Here is a 22,993-nt window from a genome sequence, read left to right as displayed (position 1 = left end):
CTCCCTGCTGAATTCTTATTTCACATAATTTTCTGGCAATTTTATTATTCGTTCTTATGTACTAGTAATGGGGAGGGCGGGGAGGAAACAGAATACCTGTCAAAATAATGTGTTACAAATCAAATGGTATAAACTGAATAACATAGCAACACTACCAGCAGGTAGAATTATAATCTTTTCATCCATAATAGGGGGTTTTGACAAATAAGAATCAGTTTTGAAATCTCAGATTAATTTCTGAATAGTATTGTGCCAATGGCTTTCTAATGCTCAAAGGAATGTGGCTACATCAGTAATTTGAAAAAAAAATGGCACAGTAATATAGCAAAGTTACACAACACTTAATGACCAATCCTTAAATATTGCTTTTGAACACAGATGTCAAAAGAAAACATTTAGCAAAAATGGCTCAATGTGGTCGTAGGACATCTAGATTTATCTATTAAAATATTTATATCCTCCTTTGATCTAAAGAGTTTGGGAAGGTTTACAATAATATCACTATGATCAATTTAAGACACAGTTTAAATGTCTAAAAGATGATATATAGATAACTTGCTAAATAATTAGGCAAAATATAATCATGGTAAATAGTTTCAGAATTTGAAACAACATTGAAAGAACTGTTCCTGTTCATAATGATATACATTTGGTGTAGAAAGTATATTAATTGGGGGGGGGGGGAGTCTCGCATAACTTCAGCATGTGGTGAAATATTTCTTTGGCTTTAAAACTCAGACAAGTCTTTGAGTCTTCCAATATCAAGATATTTTCTCCGTGTTCATTTAAGAAATAGAGCAAGGTGTTCTCAAAACATGGCATCTTGAAACAATATTTTTGAATAAGACCATATATTTTTGTACAACATAGAGATCCCCTTTAAAGAACGGGTAATGGAGAATTCTAGTTTAAACCTCTTTGTACTGCATGCAAATTTAGCATGGTTCTTTAAAAATATTTTTGAAAATTGATAGAACATTTGTACCAAACAGGCTCGAGTTGAAATACCACAAGCCACAATCTAATTGCCATGACATGGCTTAGATTTGTTTGTTTAGGTCTTTATTAGTGGCCGTGAAAGTAATAAAGAACAAGTTCATTCACTCACAGTAGAATATACATGTGATACAATGGTGGACTGCTGCTTGTTTCGGTCACTGACTTGGGAGCTTAAACATATCATTCCTGAGGCCAATGAAGAGGCACTATTGAATTTCTTGACATTACTGTTTCTGTAATGTCAAGAAAGTTTCTTTACATCCATAGGAAGAATTGTAGCAGGACCTTAGATGCACACTTCCCATGCTAAGTTTCACCTTAAGAATTCATCATCATTCAGGGGTTTGCCCTGCTACAGAGCCTGATACGTTGCCCTATTACATTACAATACACTGTAAAGAGACGGAAGGTGCTCCTGGTGGTTTAAACCCGAGTTAGAACCAATAGCTGCAAGCAAGCAAGTCTGATTTTATGCAGCCAAAGACACCACAGCACTGAAAATGTTGACATGGTCATGCACCTACACCAGACATGGACATCCTCCCAGGACTTTTGAACTTCCACAATTTGTAACAGCCTACCAGCTGGGTTCTCAAAGGCTTTCATGGCCGGAATCACTGGGTTGCTGTGAGTTTTCCAGGCTGTATGGCGATGTTCCAGAAGCATTCTCTCGACATTTCGCCCACATCTATGGCAGGCATTATCAGAGGTTTTGAGATTTGTTGGAGTCTAGGCAAGGGGGGTTTATATATCTGGAATGTCAAGGGTGCATTAAGAACTCTTGTCTGCTTGTAGCAAGTGTGAATGTTGCAATTGACCACCTTGATTAGCATTTAATGGCCTTGCAGGTTCATACCACAATTCCAAACTAACTGTTTGGAATTATGGGAGTTGAAGTCCACAAAACCTGGGGGTGGCAAAGTTTCTACTGTGATTCTATTGTGAACACAGTAGAATCCATGCAGTAGACACTCCTCTATTTGCCTTGGCTCAATGCTATGGAATCATAAAAGCTGGAGTTTAACAAAGCAAAGCCTTTTCTGCCAAAGAATACTGGGCCTTACCAAACTACAAATTCCATGATTCTAGGACACTGAGCTTTAGCAGTTAATGCTGTGTCAAACTTCATTCGTTCCATAGTATATTGTAGATGCATCCACAATCTGCTGGGAGACAATTGGATCCTCCCTTCAGTGGCACAAATATTTATTGATTGACTGGCCTCATCCCTGGGTGATGAGCCTTTGGTGGTGCAATGGGTTATTATTTATTTACTGTATTTGTATACCGCCTTTCTCAGCCCGTAGGCAACTCAAAGCGGTTATCAGAGTAAAATTCAATGCTTACAATATCATAAATATAATTAAAAACAAAACAAATAATAAAAACTAAACAAATAAAAACTAAAACAAATCAATAAAATATAAATTTATAGTGTCTCCTTGTTAAAAATGTCTGGTCTCATTGTCATTTGACTAACTGACATTTTCCTATGTCAGTTATTCTACATTTGGAAACACTTGTTCAAAAAGCCATGTCTTGACTTTTTTCCAGAATGTTAAAAGGGAGGTGACCGATCTAATATCTATAGGAAGGGCATTCCATAGCCGAGGGGCTACCACCAAGAAGGTCCTGTCTCTCGTCTCCACCAAACATACGAAGGTAACAAAGGTGGTAATGAGAGCAGGGCCTTCCCAGGTAATCTTAAGGCCCTAGATGGTTCATAAGGAGAGATGCGTTCGGACATGTAAGTTAAACCCTTGTGCCAACAGGACTGCTAACCTGAAGGTCAGTGGTTCGGATCTTCAAGATGGGATCCAGCTTCACATGAGAAGCCTCCCACCGGATGGTAAAACATCCAGGCGTCCCCTGGACAACATCCTTGCAGACGGCCAATTGTCTCACACCAGAAGCAACTTGCAGTTTCTCAAGTCGCTCCTGACACAAAGAAAAAACATACTTGGGTGAACTCATTCACAAACTGGGACCTCATCACACTAGCGAATGAATCCACTTTAAATCCGGTTTCTGCCTCCTGCAGAATTCTGGGGTTTGTAGTTTAGGGAAGAGCCTTTAAAGAAACCGGATTTAAAGTGGATAGCGTGATGAAGGAGCCAGATCCAAAAGCACCCCCAATATCCAGCGCCAAAGCGGCTCTCTTAGCGGTTCCTTAGCGGTCTGACACCCTTTATTCACCACAATGGGCTCTGTTCCACCAGGAAGAGCACAACTCAGCTTTCCTCAAGGTACTTTTTTTCCTAAGGGCCCCTCTAGGATCTCCGCTCGCTTGCTGGCAGTTCCTTCCCTTCGTCTTGGTAACCAACGTAGGGCGCGCAGGACGGAAGTGGACTCTATATCCAAAACAAGGGTGGAGCGAGTTATGAAGGGGGGAAAAACCCGGAAGTGACGTCAGGTGGCACCGCGGAAGTAAGGGGGCGGGCAGGCGTGCGCGCGCAGGGGCGGGGTGGAGGATTTTGGGCGGTGGCGGCGGCGCTTGTCACCGGAGGTGGCAGCAGGAGCAGCGGCGGCGGCGAGGAGGAGGAGGAGGTGAGGCGGGTGCCGGCGAGCGAGGGAAGGGCCTCTTTCTCGGGCCTTCTTCCGCCCTCTTTTCCCCCTCCCTGGGACGGCTGCGGTGCCCCTGAAGCGGGAAGGGCGTGCCGCCGCTCTCGGGCCGGCCCTTTGTGGGTCCCGCGAGGAGGGGTCCCTTCCTTTCCTTTCCTTTCCTTTCCTTTCCTTGGAGCCTTCTGCGCCTCAGGGCTCCCTCCCACAAACCGGCCTTGGCCTCGTGCCTGCCAGGCTGCCCCTGAGCGCTCTCTGCGGGGCGGGGAGGGAGGCCAAGACAAAGCGGGCAGCAGCTACACTGCGGTTGGACACCACTCTCACGGCCCTGCCTCAGTGCTCTCGCAGCCCGGGATTGGCCTCTCAGCCAGGGACCATCACTCCTGGGCAGAAGGGACTAAAGGCCTTGGAAAAAAACACACCTCCCAGGATCCCATAGCCTTAAGTCAGGGCAGTGTCAGTGGGGTCAGACTGCATTAGTTCATCAGGGTGTATGCGCCCGAAAGCAAAGCTTCCTATGTACCTCCATTCGGGTTTCTATTTGCTGCAGTGCCTCTATCTTCGCTATACCGTGCATGCACCACTACCTTGTTTGCAGGGATGCTTTGGGACAGGGATGGATCTCATACCTTTTAAGCCCCACTGTTTCTTGAATGGTATCCATTAAATATGGGAGAGGAAGTCATAGGTGACTAAAATCATCAAGGGTCTGGAGAACAAGCCCTATGAGGAGTGGCTTAAAGAGCTGGGCATATTTAGCCTGCAGAAGAGAAGGCTGAAAGGAGACATGATGAGGGCCAGGTATGAATATGTGAGGGAAAGTCATAGGGAAGAAGGAGCAAGCTTGTTTTCTGCTGCCCTGGGGACTAGGATGCAGAATATTGTCTTCAAACTACAGGAAAGGAGATTCCACCTGAACATTAGGAAGAACTTCCTGACTGTGAGAGCCATTCAGCAGTGGAACTCTCTGCCCGGGAGCACGGTGGAGGCTCCTTCTTTGGAGACTTTTAAGCAGAGGCTGGATGGCCATCTGTCAGGGGTGCTTTGAATGCGATTTTCCAGCTTCTTGACTGGGGGTTGGACTGGATGGCCCACGAGGTCTCTTCCAACTCTTGTGATTCTAAGTGTGAAACCATTCTTTGTCATTTCTAAGCTACTTTAAAAAGCTTGGTTGCTTTTGATATGAGATTTTATAATCACTGAAGGGGAAAAAATCTTGGGATGTAAATGGGCATAGATATGGATCAGGGCTTCATTTCAGCCAGTATGTGGTATTAGTGTTCGCTGGAGTCAGGGCATATCAGGATGTGTTGTGTAGTTCATTTATTCCCTTGTCATTTATTCCCATGTTGGGTTGTTGTAGGTTTTTTGGGTTGGATGGCCATGTTCTAGAAGCATTCTCTCCTGATGTTTCGCCTGCATCTATAGCAGGCATCCTCAGAGGTTGTGAGGTGTGAGGATGCCTGCCACAGATGCAGGTGAAACATCGGGAGAGAATGCTTCTAGAACATGGCCATGCAGCCCGAAAAACCTACAACAACCCAGTGATTCCAGCCATGAAAGCCTTCGGCAGTACATTAACCCCCATGTTGCTAGGTTATCAGTGGTTCTCAGCCTGTGGGTCCCCAGGTGTTTTGGCCTACAACTCCCAAAAATCCCAACCAGTTTACCAGCTATTAGGATTTCTGGGGATTGAAGGCCAAACATCTGGGGACCCACAGGTTGAGAACCACTGGTTTAGATGGACAGAATGAATGGTTGCTTTTCAGGTAGACTTGAAGAGGAATGCCTCTCCTCCTTAACGGGAACTGCTGTGGCCAGGGAAATGATTCATACTGTTTCAAAGCCTTTAAAGTAGGCAGGGATAGTTCAGCATTAGAACTTTCTTCTTGTGTCGAGAAGGCTTATATAGCCAGAATTCATGTGGAGCAAGTTCAAGAGGATTCAGCTGAGAATAATTCAATCTTTTATGGCAGGAAGCTGAAGAATTCTATATGTCTTGGTTATGCTTCTCCTAAACTATAACTCCTGCCCTTGATGCAAGGAAGCAATTCTTATTTGGGTGAAAGTATGATAGCTGGGACCAAGTGCTGGAAGCGTTATGCTGATTCCGCAATGCTGCTTCGTCAACGCTGATAGCGTAATGTGGCAGCAGGATACCACTGAACTCAGTTAATGCAAGCGGGACACAAATAACAGTGAAGTAATTTAACAGGTCGGTGATAGTATAGCTGGGACCTAACGGTACGCTACGTGAGCAAGGCGGTTCAGAATAGAGGAATGGAAGATGACCCCATCACGGGTCAGAAAGGGGGGGGGAACAGAAAGAAAGGGGAACAATAAACAGAGGAGCATTGTGCTTAAGGGAAGTAAAGGAATCCGCATGCATCTCTCATTCCGCCCATTCTCTTGACCACGTGGTCACACACCTGGTCCTCATTCACAACCACCATTCCGGAATCAGCATAGCACTACTAGCACTCGGTCCCAGCTTTCATACTTTTACCGCTATTTGTTCCACAGTTTCTTTCTTTCTTTCTTGAGTATTTTGTGTGATATCCCTTGTGGCCTTGACAGCTAGAGATATTTGGAAGCCTGTCTTTGACTTTGAGCCCTTTCTCTGACACATAGTGTCTCCATGTGGCTGCTGCGTTATAGACCGAGGCAGAAGCTTATAATGCAAAATACCTTTTAAGCAGAGGACCAGTTCATGGTCCCTCAGATTGTTAGGGGCTGGACTGTAGTTTGAAAAAAAAGTGAACGAATTCCTGTGTGCACTGCACGTATCTTATTTGTAGTGCAAAAAACTATGAAAGGACAACACAATATTTTAAATGAAGAACAGTTTTCACCAACATAAATTTATCAGTATTTCAGTGGGAAGAGTGGGCCTGCTTTTGGCTAAAGAGATTTGTCAAGTTAATTACAATTGTTATTGTGTGCCTTCAAGTCATTTCAGACTTAGGGTGACCCTAAGTATAAATTTAGGTCGGACTGGGTAAATGACCTCGAAGGACCGCATCCACCCCATGGGCCTTGGTTTGGGGATCCCTATTATAAAATAAATCTTCTGTGAGAGCTGATTTCTTTTAAGAGGTGACTATTGTAGTCACCTATATACAATAATCACTTGCGGGCCATACAACTGTTGCTACACATTCAGAAACATCACAGGGTATAATACCTGCTGTTAAGGTTTCAGCAGTTGGATCATTATTGAATGCAAAGTTCAGCAAACATATATTTTTGTGCAGATTATATTGCACATGGCTTTCACTTTTTGGCATCTGATTTAATGACCCTAAAATGTTAAAATGACTAAGGAAATTGCAGTCTATTTTGGGGATTTAGAAAGTAGGATGCCAGGTCAGTGTCCTCATTATCTCAGCTAAATGGCTGTCATACTAATTGTTCTCTAGTTAGCTTTTAGAGCATAGAGGTGCCTGCCAAACATATAAGTATTATCTGCACAAGTTACTCATATTTTTAGCAAAGCATATGAAAACCAGATGTGAACTTCTCAGATCTGCAGATGGTGGTTAAAAAACAAACAAACAAACGTTCTGTTGTGTGTGAAGATGCTTCTGCACACAATAAAGGATGAGGCTCTAAAACAATCATCCTCCAAATTGTCGTTATTTATGATAAAGAGAGTAAAGCTGCTTAAATGCAGTACGTACCCTAGCGAAAGAGTTGTTGTATATTTGCACACAATGCATATGAAGAGGGAATATACATCCCCTCTCTTGCTGTGTTTGTCTTCAAATGTTGAAGAATACGAAGCCCCTTAATGTTTCTGGGCTACTTCTCAGTATTTACTATACTGTCTAGTTGAAGTCTGGTAACACCTGCAAAGCCACATGTTTCCCACTCTAACTATATAAATCCTGAATAGGGTTATTTTCTGCATCCTTTCTGAAAGTAACTTTTATCTTCTTTTTGGGAACTCTCCTGGGTGCTCTGGAGAGTCTTACTACTGGGACATTGCCCTTATCCATTCACAGTTTAGTTAGGGAGTGATATGTTATGAGTCCCAATGCAGCACAGCACAGCGGAGAAAGCTGTCATGGAACAGCAGCATTGTTTCGTGGGAAAGTACTGTATTTTGAACAGGAAGGAAAATAATATTTTGTTTAAGGCAGGGCTAAGAATAGGTGCCCCCCTGATGTTTGCCCACCTGACACAGCCCATAGTAATTAGCTGTTTAACAATATCAGGAAGGCAATAATTCTCACTGCTGGCTTAGTGGATGATACAATTATTGATTTCATTGGTTTGAGAAAATACAAGCACAGTATTTAACATTCAAATTGCAATAAACTAAAGCCTACCATAACAGATCCTGGATATCATTGCCTAATTTGGATTATTCCACAATGTTTCCAGTCTGCCTAATTTAGTTTAAGTGTTTCCTGCTTAAGTTGCTTTGCCATGTTCTGGTAACCTGCTCTTTCAAGTTGACTCTTACTTCCTTTATTCTCTGCCTTTCAGTATTCTGGTGGTGCATAAGTCACTTTTAGTTCCTAAGATATGTTGGCACTTGACTTCCTAATGATCTCCGTTGGGGCTGTAACATTTCCAGTAAAAGCCGAGGCTCTTCATTTTTTGCTGTTACCCTTGTCAATATTTTCTCTTGGGTTTCCATGGTGAGCCTTGTATACATGGCAGTTTAGCAGACTTGTACTATCAGCTAACAAACAATGGCAGTGGATGGATGCCGAGCAGGGGTTAGAACCTCATTTGCCATTCCTGATTCCCTATTGTGTACCTCAGCATACTTTAGCAGAAATAACCAATGCTTGGACTTTTAAGTGCTAGCGTGTGTTGCATGAAAGTTTGTGGAAGCATTCTAAACGATGCTACTCTCCAACTACAATTCCAAAAATGTGTTTGTAACAGAGTTCTTTCCATTCCTGTAAAAGTGTTAGCAGATGTAATAGAAATCAGTGTAAATTACAGGATCAGGCAACAAATGGAGGTTTTTTTTATCCTTTGGCTCAATTGTGCATGTAGGAGCGATAAGTCCAAACTCCCTACTGATCCCCTTTTCTTTCACTGCAGCATAATGCATTATCCCCGAGGCTAATGGGATATCTAGTTCATTCAAAGAGAACCTTCCCTCAACTTGAATTAGTGGCTTAGCCTTTGGGACCATTTGTGTGAGAGGCTTTCTGTTCTTGCCTCACCCCAGCAGCAGATTTCTATGATGGCAAATGCTCTGTGTCTTCCCTACAGTGCTAAAGATTCTCCGTGTTTAGTTAGCAGGATGATAAATCAGGATTATGATTTCTTAGAGGACTTATGGGCCCTTCTTTTTTCCTTTAGCAGCCTGAGAAGGATAAATACTATTGTAAGTACTTGGATGAGTAGGAAACACCTGTCGGTAGCAGAAATGGAAACCAATGCTAATATATATTAGGTGTTACAGTTGCCAATATGTTTCTCTAATGCTGGAGAGTCATATTAACTGGGAAATAAAGCAAAATTCACAAAAGAGTAATATCTTTGTTGGCCAACTAAAATGCACAAAACACCTCATGTAAAACTGTTAAGCTCTGTTGCCTTCTTCATCAGACAAAAACCATATAGGCCGGGAAACCAAAATAATGTGAACGGTATTGGTGTCACAAGCCTACATTTTATAGCGGATGTAATCTCTGCCGTTGGCCTGGAGGAATCTCAGTGCAGGCAGAGGCCACTCCTCTCTTTGCCATTTGCAACAGTAAAATATTAACTGGAAGTTTGAATTGGCCCTTTCAAACTAAATAAAAAAATAAATTCCATCTCATTTCCCGCTGTGTGGAAACTATCTCCATACCTGCATAAGAAATTGGCTTCTCCTGATGGGAATATGGTGTAAATATATTTCATAATAGTGTGAAGGTATTTGAAGAATGGAAAATGATATTTCACATGTCATGTTATATAGTGAATTCACTTAGAGTCTGATTTTTCCATCCATAACAATGAGTGTGGCTTAATTCTTGATCTTAGGTATATATTAACAGTATACATCCAATATCTGATTAGTGATTAAGTAAGAAGTTGATTCTACATCATTTGGCTGTGCTGTAGCGCAGTACATGAGTGTGTATTTGCCTTCGACTTGTTTGCTAACTTATTGCAAGCCCGTGAATCTCCTTAGGTAATGAATACTAAGAGGTGGTTTTGCCAGTTCCCTTTTCTGAAACATCTTTTAGCGAGAGGGATGAATTAACTTTAAGAGATATTCTTCCGGCATGGTGGTGCAAAGAATGGGACCCATGTACCAGGATGTTTTTATTTTAAAGTTCTTCCTGACATTGATTTAGCATTGGTAGTTCAATTTTTTTAGAACAGCGAACAACAGAAAAAGAACACGAGATGGGAAACCACACAATGATGGTATTGTGAAGAAGCGTATAGCAGAGTTCACTTTTCAAGCACCCAGATATGGTCGCAGAATCTGAGTCTCACTCACTCTGAATCTTCGGATGCAGTAGTGGCTCAGATTACCTCTACAAGGATTTGCTTTGTCAGTGTTATAGCCGCTCCAGGTGTGCAAGGGTGCACGTTTGCTGAGCTTCTTCTCTAGCTATATTTAGGTTTAGAAGTGCTCTCATTCCTGAAGAATTTGTCAGTTCTATATTGGTACTGAGACCATTCTAAGCAGTCCTGAAGCTACAGCAGAAGATAATCCTTATTTCCTGACTCTTCTTCTTGGTTCCCACTCCCTCCCTGTACTAAGCAATGTAGGGGACTTTGCACATTTGCCCAAACAATCAGGACAGTTCTAAACATTCATTTAGAGCTTTCTTCATATTTAACCTCCCAATTCCTCAATGTAATATTGGGGTGCTTATCAAGCAATTAGTTTAGTTTATGAGGGAAATGTGAACTACTTTTGAATGGATACATTCATGAGTCCAAGGTAAATCCAGTTGACGTTGAAGGGTTGAGCACTGGACATGCATTTCGATCTACACTAATTCTTGCATTTTACTCATGTTGATGATCGTGTAATTTTTAGTGTGTTGATATAAGTAATTTAGATAAAGCAATGAGTTACTAAGCAGTCCATTAGACAGAAGGAATATCTTGTGCAGTTTCTACTGGCAAGCAAATAATTGTTGCATATTGAAAATCTTGAGTCTCCAAGTTCCAAGATTTCAAAATTAGAAAGTTGTGGTTCATTGCACTGATTTAGAAGCTAAAGCCAACATTATTTCACAGTCAGATTTGAATGTATTGGGTTTTTCCTTCTTAACAACAATGTTTGTGCCAAGCAAATGTGCCAAGAATATATTCCACAGTTTGCAGCACACTTTCCTTTCAGAATGAAAACTTTGGACTGTTTCAAGAAAGAAGTAATTAGATCATGTATGTAAGAACAGCAAGTGCTCAGTCACTAGAATTACAATCTTGAATTCCACCAAATGCTGACTTGTTTTTAAATAAAAGAACAATAATTTTCAAGATGCCAAATTCTTGGACTTGTATGTGGCTACAGGTTTACTACTGAAACCCTACTTAAGTCACTTTCATGGCTATAAATGTAATATTGAGCTTATAAGTCCTCCTTTATCATTTTGTTCTAGAATGATTAAGGCTTGAAGGAAGGTAGAAGGCAACCTCTTCCTCTTCCCCTGGAGGTAGTATAGCTTCTTGTAGTTCTGCCATTATGCATATTGAGCACTTTTTTTGCTTGAGTTCTAGTTGTATGCAGAATATATGTAAATTTCTTTCACCATATATTGAAAGTTTGCAGTTTCTCAAGTTGCTCCTGAAAAAACCCATATATTGAAATTAAAGAAGCATTATTATGGCACATTAAAACAGGCATCCTACCCTGATTCACACAGTGTATTTTAAATAACAATGTCCAGCCATTTCAACTCTTAAGTGGATTAAGGTTGGCAAGATAGAGCTTCAAATCTAAAATACCTGGGTTGGACCCCAATTGAGAGCAGCTGTCTTAGGGGCTTTCACTGTAACATTGCTAGAATTATTAGGGACATGATTTTTCTAACCTGATTGCTTCTCTGTTTACAATTTTCCTTCTGTGGTCTCTCATGTTATGCACCTGTGAAATTAGGATATTTTATGTTTTTGTCTTCACATAATGATACAGCACAGCACTTTCATCCCATGGTCTTGTTCCTTAGCTACAACTTGCACTATGACAGTTGACACTATAGATTATTGGGCACTATTTTGAGTTCAAATTGTTGTTTTATAGACTACTGGTTTATCTTGTATTGTCCTGTGTGTTTATTTTATTTTATGCATTGTTTTCAGCACTTTGTGCCATGTGTAAGCCGCCCCGAGTTCTTTTGTGGAGATAGAGGCAGGGTACCAAAAAATTGTCTTCAAAACTTGCACCATGTTAACAATTGCCTCCATCTAGAATATACCAAAGCCTTTTTTTTAATTGCATAAGCACGTTAATCTCTTTAGATACTGAGAACCTAGAAAACTTAAAACACAATTGCCACAGAATTCCCTTACGAAAGGTTTACTCTGTTCTGCTAAGTGTTTCTTCCTAGCCAGGAATATACCTTTCATGGCCTAAGATCGTTGGGCCTCTTTCTTGTATGATAGTCCCATCTGCCAGTTTTGGGAAGGTGGAATATTTTAACTGAAATTGTGGAGTCTTGTTTTAAGCAGTTTCAGGTTTTGTACACAGCAGTTGTCTTCCATTGTAGTTTTAGGGATCAGAGTGTCTGAAAGTGTGATTTAGAATTAATTTGCTAGCGTTTTGCTTGCCACCTGAAAATGGCGGATAAAGGGCTTTTGTTTCCTCTAGGCAGCCTTTGTACCAGTGACCCTTAGTAAACTGCTCTCTTCCTCCAAGGAAGAGGCTTAGGGGGCTGGGGCCAGCATTGCGCACAATCATACCCTTCCTGTCTGGTTTGAAGCCATTCTTGTTAATGTGGACAGAATTTTGTGAATTTGTGTGTGAAGGGAGGCGGCAGGCAGATCTGGTGAGTGGGCTAGAAGGGGGGGGGGCAGAGAGCGGTGTCACAAAAAGTTTGTTCATGTCTTCTCTGCTATATTGCACAGCCTGGCTAGGGTTTGTGTCTGCTGCTACTTCCGAAAACCTGTGTGTGCTGCTGGAGGAAAAGGCAGCTGTATGCCTGCTTTCTGAGACTGAGTATTCCCTATTGTGCTTTCAGGACAGCCTGTGGCAAAACTGTCTTTCTTGGAGACCTTAACAGTTAAAAGGGCTTTTTAGGTTGCAATCAGCAGCACCACAAGCCTTAGAGGATTAGCCTCTTGGCCTGGGGGGAGATGAGAGCCAGAGATTCTTATATTTTGTGACAATGCTTCTGAGGTTCAGCTGCTTTTTATGAATGGCTAATCAAACAATGCACTTCTAAGAGCTGCCATCTGGACTCTAATATGTAGGGTATTCAGGCTCAATTCCCTAAAGGCCCTAGATGCCATATGATCTTCGAAGGTCAGCAGGCTCAGCTGTGGTTAGTACTTGGGTGGGAGACATCCAATGGATACCTAGTGATGTAGGCTATATTTCATAGGAAGGAGCTGGCAAAACTGCTTGTGAGTATTCCTTACCTAAGAAACCCATGGGGTTTCCATAAGTGGACAGACAACTTGAAGGAGCACACAGTCCCTGTATTTCGCATTTGCCGTTCACATGGCTCTCTTTCAGGGTGCCTCAGTGAATAAAGTGTGAAGCATAATGCCTGCTTTGATTTCAAGATAAAAATTGGAGTGGTCTGTCCATAAAAGAGAGAGTGAGCACACATGGATGGAAGGATTGTCTTCCATGAAGTTGTGGACAAGCAACTCCTGTGAGTCCTATCAGTTGCTTTTATCTGGGTTTGTGGGAAGAAAGGGAGGCAGCAACCACTGGTAGATGGTAGTGTGCATAGCTTATTACTTCTTTTAATGGCCACTGTGGAATGCTTCTTGACTGTGTATAAGGTGAGGGGAGTGAGATATAGGCAGAAGCCTGGCCTGTGGCTGCGAATACAGATTTATACATGTAGGAAGGCAGCTGAGAGCTGTGCCAGGGACTACAGCTCTTCAGTAACGTCCAAGGCATGTGGACACACCCTTGGGGAGGGAGCCAGCTTCCTGATTGGGAGGGGAGGAGTGTGCTGCTTTCCACAGGCTAGGGCTGGGCTGCATCATGTTATGCTTCCAGTCACAAACTCTGAAGAATGCTATTCCTTGCTGAAAACTACCCTGTGGGGGCATTTGGGTGCTGGACATACAGTGTTGTTTTGCACACTGGAGAACACAGCAAGACGGACCAACAATAATAAAAACTATATATTATGGATTATTCTCCATAAACCCACAGCTCAGAGAAATCTTCCTCCCCATTTTCATTTTGTTCCTGTGGATTTGTTCATGATTTTTTTAACTTGGTGAAAGGAAGGACCAAGAGCAGTTTCCTACAAAATAAGGGGTTAGTGTTAATTATGTGTTTTTGGGTCAATCAGGATTCTGCTGTTCTTTCGTCTTGGCTCTAAGAAGTCTTCTGGTTTGTGATGGTTCTGCTTACTATTTAGATGTGGTCACACAGCAAGGAAGCTCCTTTTTTGTCTTGGTGTCACTCAGAAATCCCTGTCGCAAGTTTCTCATTATATAGCTTGAAAAACAGCTTTCAGACAATAACTGGGTTAAATGGGCCAGATCAGACGTGGTAAAAGGTATCAGTATATGTCACCCAGTCCTGAGCAGAAGCAGTCCTTTGCTGAATTCTGGCCAGATGAAGTAGGGAGTCTTTGTTTTGTTAGCCACCAAGGCTGTTCTAAAGCGCTGAAGCCAAAGTCCTTGATGGGATTATTGCAGCCTTCCAAGCCTCTTTTCCGGTTTGTAATGTTTTGAGGAAAGGGATCTGGCTTCATTTCAAAGTATTGTTGATTTGGGCTCCTCCCTGCCTGATCTCACTCATCTCCCTGTGCTATGGAAATAAGTGTGTACTTTGGAAGTAGTGTATCATTGACAATTGGGCAGTATGGATAATGAGTGCATGGAGCCTTCCAAGTCCAATTCTCTCCATTCCTCTTCTGGAGGGGGGCGCTTTAGCATTTGCCAGTATCTCCTGGCAGGAATATTGCCCTGGTTCTGACTCCTGCATATTTAAGCAAACTGAATTTGAGGCCTAGAGGAGGGAATGGAGAAAGAAGTTGACAACTGCATGGGGACAGAGCCACAATTGCCACCCTCCTTGAAGCACTGAAGCAACATAATTGTAGAAAATCTGGACTTTGGGCTCACTAGATGACAAGACCATGGGCAGGAGAAGGAAAGCCTTTGAAATGTATTGTCACCTGAGAACATTCCTTCAAATTATAGAAACCCCTGGAATTAATTGACCCTTCCTGCTTCCTTGGAGACTAGGACACGGAACAACGCCTTCAAACTACAAGAGAGGAGATTCCATCTGAACATGAGGAAGAACTTCCTGACTGTGAGAGCCGTTCAGCAGTGGAACTCTCTGCCCTGGAGTGTGGTGGAGACTCCTTCTTTGGAAGCTTTTAAACAGAGGCTGGGTGGCCATGTGTCAGGGGTGATTTGAATGCAATATTCCTGCTTCTTGGCAGGGGGTTGGACTGGATGGCCCATGAGGTCTCTTCCAACTCTTTGATTCTATGATTCTATGACCCCCCCCCCTTTTTTTTTTTTTGCCTATGGAAGATTTGGAGGGTCTTTCTAACAGGGTTTGGAATGTGAGCAAATTTCCTTAACTATGGTTATTTGTGCCATTCTGCACAATGAATAGCTTCCTATTCATTAGTCTGGACGGGCTAGACATTTTACCTCACTGGCCTTTCTCTTCCAATAGCCAATAACAGCTACCCTGTTTAGCTTTGAGACTTTTCAGTCAGCTGCTCAAGTCTCCCTGACCCTTGCTTCCCAGACCAACAGTAGGGAAGAACACTAGCCCAGGCAGCAGGATATGGGGCTGTTGGCTTTCTTGAAGCCAGATGCAGAGGGAGGGCCCAGGACAGTGCATAGCCCAGGCCTATTGCTGACTCAGTTTGCTTCTGGCTCTTAGTAGTGGAAGAATTGCAGAGAGAGATCCTGCAGATAAAATCTTGCTCCAGTAGCCAGGGTGTACGTGTACAGAATGGGTGCAAAGTGCAGTTACCCTGGCAATATGCCATACTCTCCCATCGGCTGTATTGGAGGGGAGGTATCGGAAAACCCCCTTCAAGGAGAGATTAATCCCCTGTGAGTCTGGACTTTAGAAACAACTGAACATGTGCTTCTTCAATGCATGCTCTACAGAGACCTTAGAACTAATCTCATTACACCATAGCTTCTAAAATATCCAGGGCACACTGAAAAATATTAGTCCACCCTGCTGCTTTCAGGCTCTAGCACTACACTAACTTACAGTGTTGCTAAGTTTTGTGCTGCAGCACTTAAAATTAGCTGGATGATGATCGACCACGCAAGGCAACACCCTGTTGGGAATGTAGTTAGAGCAACCTGTTACAGCTGAAATGCTACTGGACTTGTAATGTGCCCCTCCCATCCCCTTTAGTACCTCCCCTCAGTGCTTTGACTGTGCTGGTCAGTGACTGTAATAGAGGATTGTATTGTATTGTATTGTATTGTATTGTATTGTATTGTATTGTATTGTATTGTATTGTACGATGCCCATATCCAGCACTACTTGCTGTTCTAGGAATTGGTGGGATTTGACCAGGAAACTGCTGTCTTCTGATTTCTACATAGAAATCATCACTGCTCTGGAATTCAATAAACCGAGTAGCTTTGTTAATCTTTTGAGCATGAATGTGAGAGAGCAGGCATGACTATTGCCAGATTTGCCTATAAAGATGTATTAATGTGTTCATATGTGTAGCAAAACCACCTTTGTCTGAGAAAACCCTATAAAGTCCATGGTGGCTTGAAGGCACATATATGTGTGTGTGTGTGCCTTTGTGTTGACAAGCAGCACGCAGGCACATACGTATATATGCCTTCAATTCACTTGTGCAGTGGTGACCCCATGAATTTTCATACGTCTTCAATAGGCAAGGACATCTCAGAGGTTGATTTTCCAGTTGTATCTTCTGAAATGTAGCCTACAGTTCCACCACTGTTGTAAACACAGTTGTGGGGATGTGAGGGAGGGCCTTCTCGGTGGGTGCCCCTCGGCTCTGGAACTCCCTTCACAGGGAGGCAAGGAAGGTTCTCTTCTTGTCCTTCCAGTGGCAAGCTAAAATCTTTTTGTTCAGGCAGACTTTTAGCATGGAAAGTATTTCAAAAATGGCCTAGAGAGTGCTGCCTTATTTTAGGTTTAAATGTTTTTAACTTTTCAATAGTTTTTTAAAAAAAATTAATTGCATTTAACCAAATTGTTTTAATAATTGCAACTACTGGTAGTTTAATTCTATTGTAATATTGTTTTTGTATGTTTTCAGTTGTAGTGCTTTTAAAGTTGTGAGCAGTTTTGGAACCCAATCTTGAGAAAAGGTGGCATGATGATGATGATGATTTACCTCATGGTCTCCCATCCAAGTACTAACCAGAGCTGACTTGCTTATCTTCCAAGTTCAGATGGAATCTATGCCTTTAGCATATTTAGGCACTTTGTATTAATGCTTTGCTATTATTAGTAGTAATTATCATCACTGTTAAGAAATTGACTGATATATTTAACAAATGTATCTCTGTGTGCCCCTTTTTCCCCAGACTTCAATCACAGTTTCCGGAATGGCGGAGCAAGAACCCACCCCTGAACAGCTGGCCCAGATTGCCGCTGAGAATGAGGAGGATGAGCACTCAGTCAACTATAAGCCCCCTGCCCAAAAGAGCATCCAGGAGATCCAGGAACTGGACAAGGAGGATGAGAGCCTACGGAAGTACAAAGAGGCCCTGCTGGGAAATGTTACCATTGCTGCTGGTGAGTTCCTGGAGGGTGTTGTGTGAGGGGCAGGGGCGTGGGGAGTGGCAGCAGGCATCTTCTGAAATTTGCCCTACCTTCACAATTTACATGGAGCTCCCCTGGAGGCAAGTACTCAGGCCTCTTCTATCTGGATGTGCAGATGGAATGCAGACAGGCTGGGTCAAGAAACGGGGGACTTGAGAAAAAGCATATTAACTGCTCTGTCATGAAATATATTTGCTTGAAGAGGACATAACGGCTAGTAAAACTGTACAGCTTTTGTGCTGCCTCTTGATAAACTGAAATATTAGATTTGAAATAAGCTTTAAAAATAAAACTAATTCTTAACCACAACTAATGAAAAGGTGGTTTTGGATTGGGCTTTATTTTTGGCAGGAACCAGAAGTCATTTGAGGGAAAAAATAGGTATAGAGATGATGATTTGTGTGTGTGTGTGTGTGTGAGGAGTGACTTGAGAAACTACTTCTGGTGTGAGAGAATTGGCCATCTGCAAGGACGTTGCTCAGGGGACACCCGGATGTTTGATCTTTTGCCGTACTTGTGGGAGGCTTCTTTCATGTCCCCGCATGGGGAGCTGGAGCTGACAGAGGGAGCTCAACCCGCTCTCCCCAGATTTGAACTGCTGACCTGTCGGTCAGTAGTCCTGCCAGCCCAAGGGTTTAATCCATTGCACCACAAGGAGGCTCAGAGGTGATGATGATGATGATGAAGATAATGATGATACATTTATTACCCACTTCTTCTTGCAGCTTGAGGCGGGGTACAATATTGCTAAAGCAAAGAGATAAAACACTATTAAAATACAAGATACACATAGTTAAAATGCATGTTAAACCTTGCTGATAAATGCAGATAAAATTCACAAGCTAAAATTGAGTGGGTAGGCCTCCCAGAAGAGATTGGTCTTCTGTTGCATCTTAAATTCCACCAGCTGATTTAGCTGTTGGATTTCTTCCAGCAGATCATTCCACGGTTGTGGGGCGACTGATGAACCATCCTCTGGGTGATGGTTGCCAGTCAGGTTCTGGCTGGTTGGAGTAAGTGTCCACCAGAGGAACTCAATGTTCAGGGCAGTGTGGCAGAAGATGATCCTGTAGGTAATTTGGACCCAAAACCACGTAAGGCTTTAAATGTCAAAACCAACACTTCGTACTGTACCCGGAAACTTGGCAACTAGTGAGTGACCTTAGTATGGGGGTATTATGCTCACCCCTGGGTGTTCCTGTAAGTAGTCTGGCTGCAGTGTTTGGGGATGTTAAGAGAATAGATTCCTTTTCTTTCAGTTTTGGGATCTCTCCATGCTTGCAATCACTTCATGTCTGACATTTTCCTTTAAATCAGGGCAAGTGTATTGTTAAATAATATGTCCATGGAGTAATGTCGATCTCAGTGTAGTAGTGAACCAAACGTGCTTCTTTTCTCTAAGCCTCTTGCTTGCTCTTGTGAAATGACAGGTTGTTCCATTATGTAGAAGTGAGGTGGGAATTATATGGTTCCCAGGAGTGGTTGGATTGCAAGTCCTGGCAGTCTTAGCTACCAGCTACTGGCAAGGAATGCTGGAAGTTGCAGTTCATCTACATCTGGGGAGCTACATGACTCCAACCCCTAATCTAACATTTTTGCCTCATTTTTTTTTTCAGATCCCCGCACTCCAAATGTGGTGGTAACAAAGCTGACTTTGGTTTGTTCTGCTGCTCCTGGCCCCTTGGAATTGGACTTGACAGGTGGGCAGTGAGATCATAGCACTTGACTTCCCCCATAGAAGTGGGCTCATCAGAGGATGTTTTAGCCACAGTATATTGCATGTAGCATGTACAGAGAAAAGCCAGAGAGATTTATCTCAAAGGTGCTTTGGACCCAATTTTAATTCTGTAGATGATATTGCAAGTTTCTTAAGACACTGGGACCTGACTGAAGGTTCAGCTTGTCTTATATGAGTCAGGCTTGTTTTGTAGTTTCAGTGTCATGTGATTAAAATAACTACAGTTCATCTTAACACTTGTTTATGGGGCAGGCAGTCCCCTAGAAAAAGCACAAGCTCCAAAAAGTTCATGCAGAAGGTTTCCAACTTTATGATTGATCCTTAGAAACTTCTAGTCTTTCATTGAGAGAGGGGGAGTGTGCACATGTAGTTCACAATGGCATATTAATTAAAATGAGCATGCTGTTGGAGAAATCCTTGATTCATTTGTACATTTTCTTATCTGTGTAGACTTCCAGCACCTTCACTTCTCCCTTGAACTTAGAGTAGAACCACATTATTAATCATTGCAGTTCCTTTAAGAATTAGTTTTCTTCTTGATTATACCAGAAGTGATCTTGCTGCTGCATTCTGTACTAGCAACTGCATTGTGTCACCCATATAGCCCCATATTGAAGAGTGCATTGCAACAGTCCAGATGGGAAGTTACTTGTGCTTGAGCTGCTGTCACCACGTTATCCCTTTGTAGATGTGTAGTAGTTTGTTTGCCAAGTGAAAGTGGGAAAAGGCACTGATTTCAGTTGAACTGAACATGGCTCCTGCCTCACAGTGTTTGTCCCCCCAGATATCATTTAAGAGATTGAGAGATCAACGGGAGCAATAGCATGAGACTCCTCCATCTGTCTCCTAGAATAGCAGGCCTTTCACACTAAACAATTACAGTACTCCGATTTCACTTTAACTGTTTCCTATGAAATCCCCGGGGTTAGTAATGTGGTCATAGGCATCAGAGGAGCTCTCTGGCTGAGAATTTGAAAGGTCTCACCCTAAACTGCAGATTCTAGGATTCTGTAGGATGGAACCAGGGCAATTAAAGTGAAATCTGAGTTTTCTATCTCAGTTACGTTCAAGTGTCACCTGTCAGGTTCCAAAACTGACTTGAAACCAAACTCGAACAGTCAGAGATATCCTTGTTTACTTTTAGAATCTGACCAACTATCTGAAGCATCTTGCCCAGAAAATTAGTAGCAGAGTGTTGTTTCTCATATAACTAGGGAAGAACTCTAGGAGACACTTTGACTAATATTACAAATACAAGTGAATTTGGTGCCCTTACATTAAATACTTATATTAAATACATTAAATTCATGACATCTGAAAGATGATTTTTTAAAATTGTTTTCTCCTTCTTGCTGCTATCTAGGTGACCTGGCGGCTTTCAAGAAGCAGTCATTCATAGTGAAGGAAGGTGTGGAGTACCAGATAAAAATCTCCTTTCAGGTACAATCTCCCGAAGGAGCTGGTAGTGACTGTAAGAGGGGTGGTCCTTTGGGCTTAGGGAGGGAGCGTTTCAGGGTAGTGCATGGCAGCTAATGCCTCCTCTTTCCATTTAGGTGAATCATGAGATCGTTTCAGGGTTGAAGTACATCCAGTATACATTCAGGAAAGGAGTGAAAAGTAAGTGCTAAGAATCAAAGCAGCCTCTCTTTTATTGATCCCATGTTTTCACCTCCTCTGCTTTTTTGTACAGTAGTGAACAGGGGAGCCTTGGCAGTTGACATGGTCTCCTCAGTAAAAAATGGACCTTGGCACTAGCCTAATGCAGAAATTGTGCCCCCCCCCCCCCCCCGGTATGCCAGCCCTGAAGGGGATAAAGATGCAAGCTGGGCTGATTATCCCATGACATTTGCTGATGTTCATTGGAAATGCTGACACATTTCAACAGCTCTCTGTGCTTTTCTTCTTTCAGTTGACAAGACTGACTACATGGTTGGCAGCTATGGGCCCCGTCCAGAAGAGTATGAGTTCCTCACCCCTATAGAGGAAGCCCCCAAGGGTATGTTGGCCCGGGGCAGCTACAATATCCGATCCAAATTCACAGATGACGATAAGACAGACCACCTTTCCTGGGAGTGGAACCTGAACATCAAGAAGGAATGGAAGGATTAGCCCTTCCTAGCCAAACCCCCAAGAATGGCTCAGACAGTGGCTACAGTAGAAACCCCACCCTGTACCAAAGTGCTGGCATCGGACATCCCTCTTCGCCTTCCCCTTTTTAAGCTCACCAGGAAGATCTTTCTGGCTCAAGGCCCCACCTGTGTTTCCTCCTATGAATCACTGCAAGAAATTGACCAAACCTGTGCCATCCGTTCCCAAGCGCAGAGGCAGAACTGCCCCTTGTCCTTTCTCTGGCTTTGAGTTGGAGGTCCCCTGCTTGTGGCCCATCTGAATTCATCTCAGGCAAAATAGCGAAGGGAAAGCCATGTTTCCTGCCTCTGGGGCCAAGGACCTGGGAGACACTTCTGTCTCTGGCTGTGTGGGGGAGGTGCAGAGAAATCCTAATTCCATGCAGAGCTGGCAAGGGCCTGCTTCCCCCAATTTGTGTCCAGGCTTAATCATGTTCATAGCTCGCCCGTTGCCTTTCAGGGGCATGGGTTGGTTTTCATTTGTGATGGTTTCCTGTAACCATGATGCCTTAATGTGTGTAACATACATCCTCCAGGGAGGGTCCCACCCCATCCCCGCCTTGTTACACATTTTTTTTAATATGTGCGCCCGTCCTGTCCACACATACCCCTCCCTCCTGATTCAAATCTTCTGGCTGGACATTTATGCTGCTGAGGATGTATCTCCTCAAGGGCTTATGTAAGGTTCAGGCGGTTATCCTTGTAGGCTCTTTTTGGCCAGAGAAGCCCTTGATTCCAGCTAAGGAGAGGAGGGAGGGGGGCTGTCAGTGGGCATAGAAGCTTGTAATGCCACTGTAGTCTCCATGTTAGTTCCATCCTATAGAAACTAACTGCAAAGTCCTGAAGCCCCTAGGGCAGCCTCTGGGATTCAGGGCTTGAAGATGTTGGCCTAGCTCAGCTATTCCTCATCTAATCTGAACAAAGAGCTTGCTGTGGACAAATATTCAAGAGAGCAGAGAATGCCTTATGTATCTGTTCTGCCTTTTATACCACGTGCCTGGCTTGTCAGTATTTATTATTGCCTTGAATAGATTCTTTTTCCTCATGATGCCCGGCCACCCCAGCAAGACCCCACTGGCCTGCAATCGGGAGCCAGAGACCTGCTTGCCAGCCAGTTGGGACCAGGTTCCTGCTCCACAGCCCTACACGGTGGGCTACTGTGAGTCCCAAAGTTGTTCTAGATCAGGGACCAAGTGTGTGTGGTTCCCTTTCGTAGCTATGTGTCTGCCCATGTCCCCTTCCCTTCTCCTTCCCTGTATAGGAGATTTTTTTTGTTAAATTGATTTGATGCATTTTTGTCTGTAAATCTTAGATCTGAATTAACAGATTTGGAATCATCAGCTTCCCCTTTTCTGACAGTAAAATAAAATCATGAACGTGACTATGGGTTTTGCCTCCTTGTTCGGTTTTTGTAGGCTTTCTGTGGGTTTAACAGGGAAATGGAGCTCATCAGCCTGTGCTTGGGGTAGACAAAGTGAAGTATTCCAGATGTTGTTGAACTCATTCATATCCCTCACAAACATCAGAGTGTTAAAGAATGCTAGGAGTTACAGTCCTATGGCATCTGGAGATGTGCTCATATCCCAGTCCTGATGAACAAGCTGGGATAAACAGGTAAGAGGGGGGAAATCTTGACTGAAATACTGGGAAGCCAGTTGGCTTTGAAAGTAT

The 22,993-nt window shown here is 43.0% G+C and overlaps 1 protein-coding gene across 1 annotated transcript; it reads left to right on the top strand.

Annotated features, from left to right (window-relative positions):
- Positions 1 to 3,439: 3,439 nt before the first annotated feature.
- Positions 3,440 to 22,703, top strand: ARHGDIA (Rho GDP dissociation inhibitor alpha). Its single transcript, XM_060764873.2, has 6 exons — positions 3,440 to 3,546; positions 17,221 to 17,431; positions 19,075 to 19,158; positions 20,560 to 20,636; positions 20,750 to 20,813; positions 21,106 to 22,703. The coding sequence occupies exons 2-6, from the start codon at positions 17,242 to 17,244 to the stop codon at positions 21,303 to 21,305; spliced, it is 615 nt and encodes a 204-aa protein (XP_060620856.1). The 5' UTR covers positions 3,440 to 3,546; positions 17,221 to 17,241; the 3' UTR covers positions 21,306 to 22,703.
- The last annotated feature ends 290 nt before the right edge of the window (positions 22,704 to 22,993 follow it).

The sequence above is a fragment of the Anolis sagrei genome, chromosome 2 (assembly GCF_037176765.1).
Source record: "Anolis sagrei isolate rAnoSag1 chromosome 2, rAnoSag1.mat, whole genome shotgun sequence".
Classification (NCBI taxonomy): domain Eukaryota; kingdom Metazoa; phylum Chordata; class Lepidosauria; order Squamata; family Dactyloidae; genus Anolis; species Anolis sagrei.
Note: the sequence above shows the minus strand (reverse complement) of the source record. Positions and strands in the feature narration are given on the sequence as shown.

Excerpts from the sequence above, each read along its gene's own strand:
- ARHGDIA (XM_060764873.2), top strand. The coding sequence starts at position 17,242 with ATGGCGGAGCAAGAACCCACCCCTGAACAGCTGGCCCAGATTGCCGCT. Across the intron at positions 17,432-19,074 it reads AAATGTTACCATTGCTGCTG|ATCCCCGCACTCCAAATGTG; the intron begins GTGAGTTCCTGG and ends TTTTTTTTTCAG. Across the intron at positions 19,159-20,559 it reads CTTGGAATTGGACTTGACAG|GTGACCTGGCGGCTTTCAAG; the intron begins GTGGGCAGTGAG and ends GCTGCTATCTAG.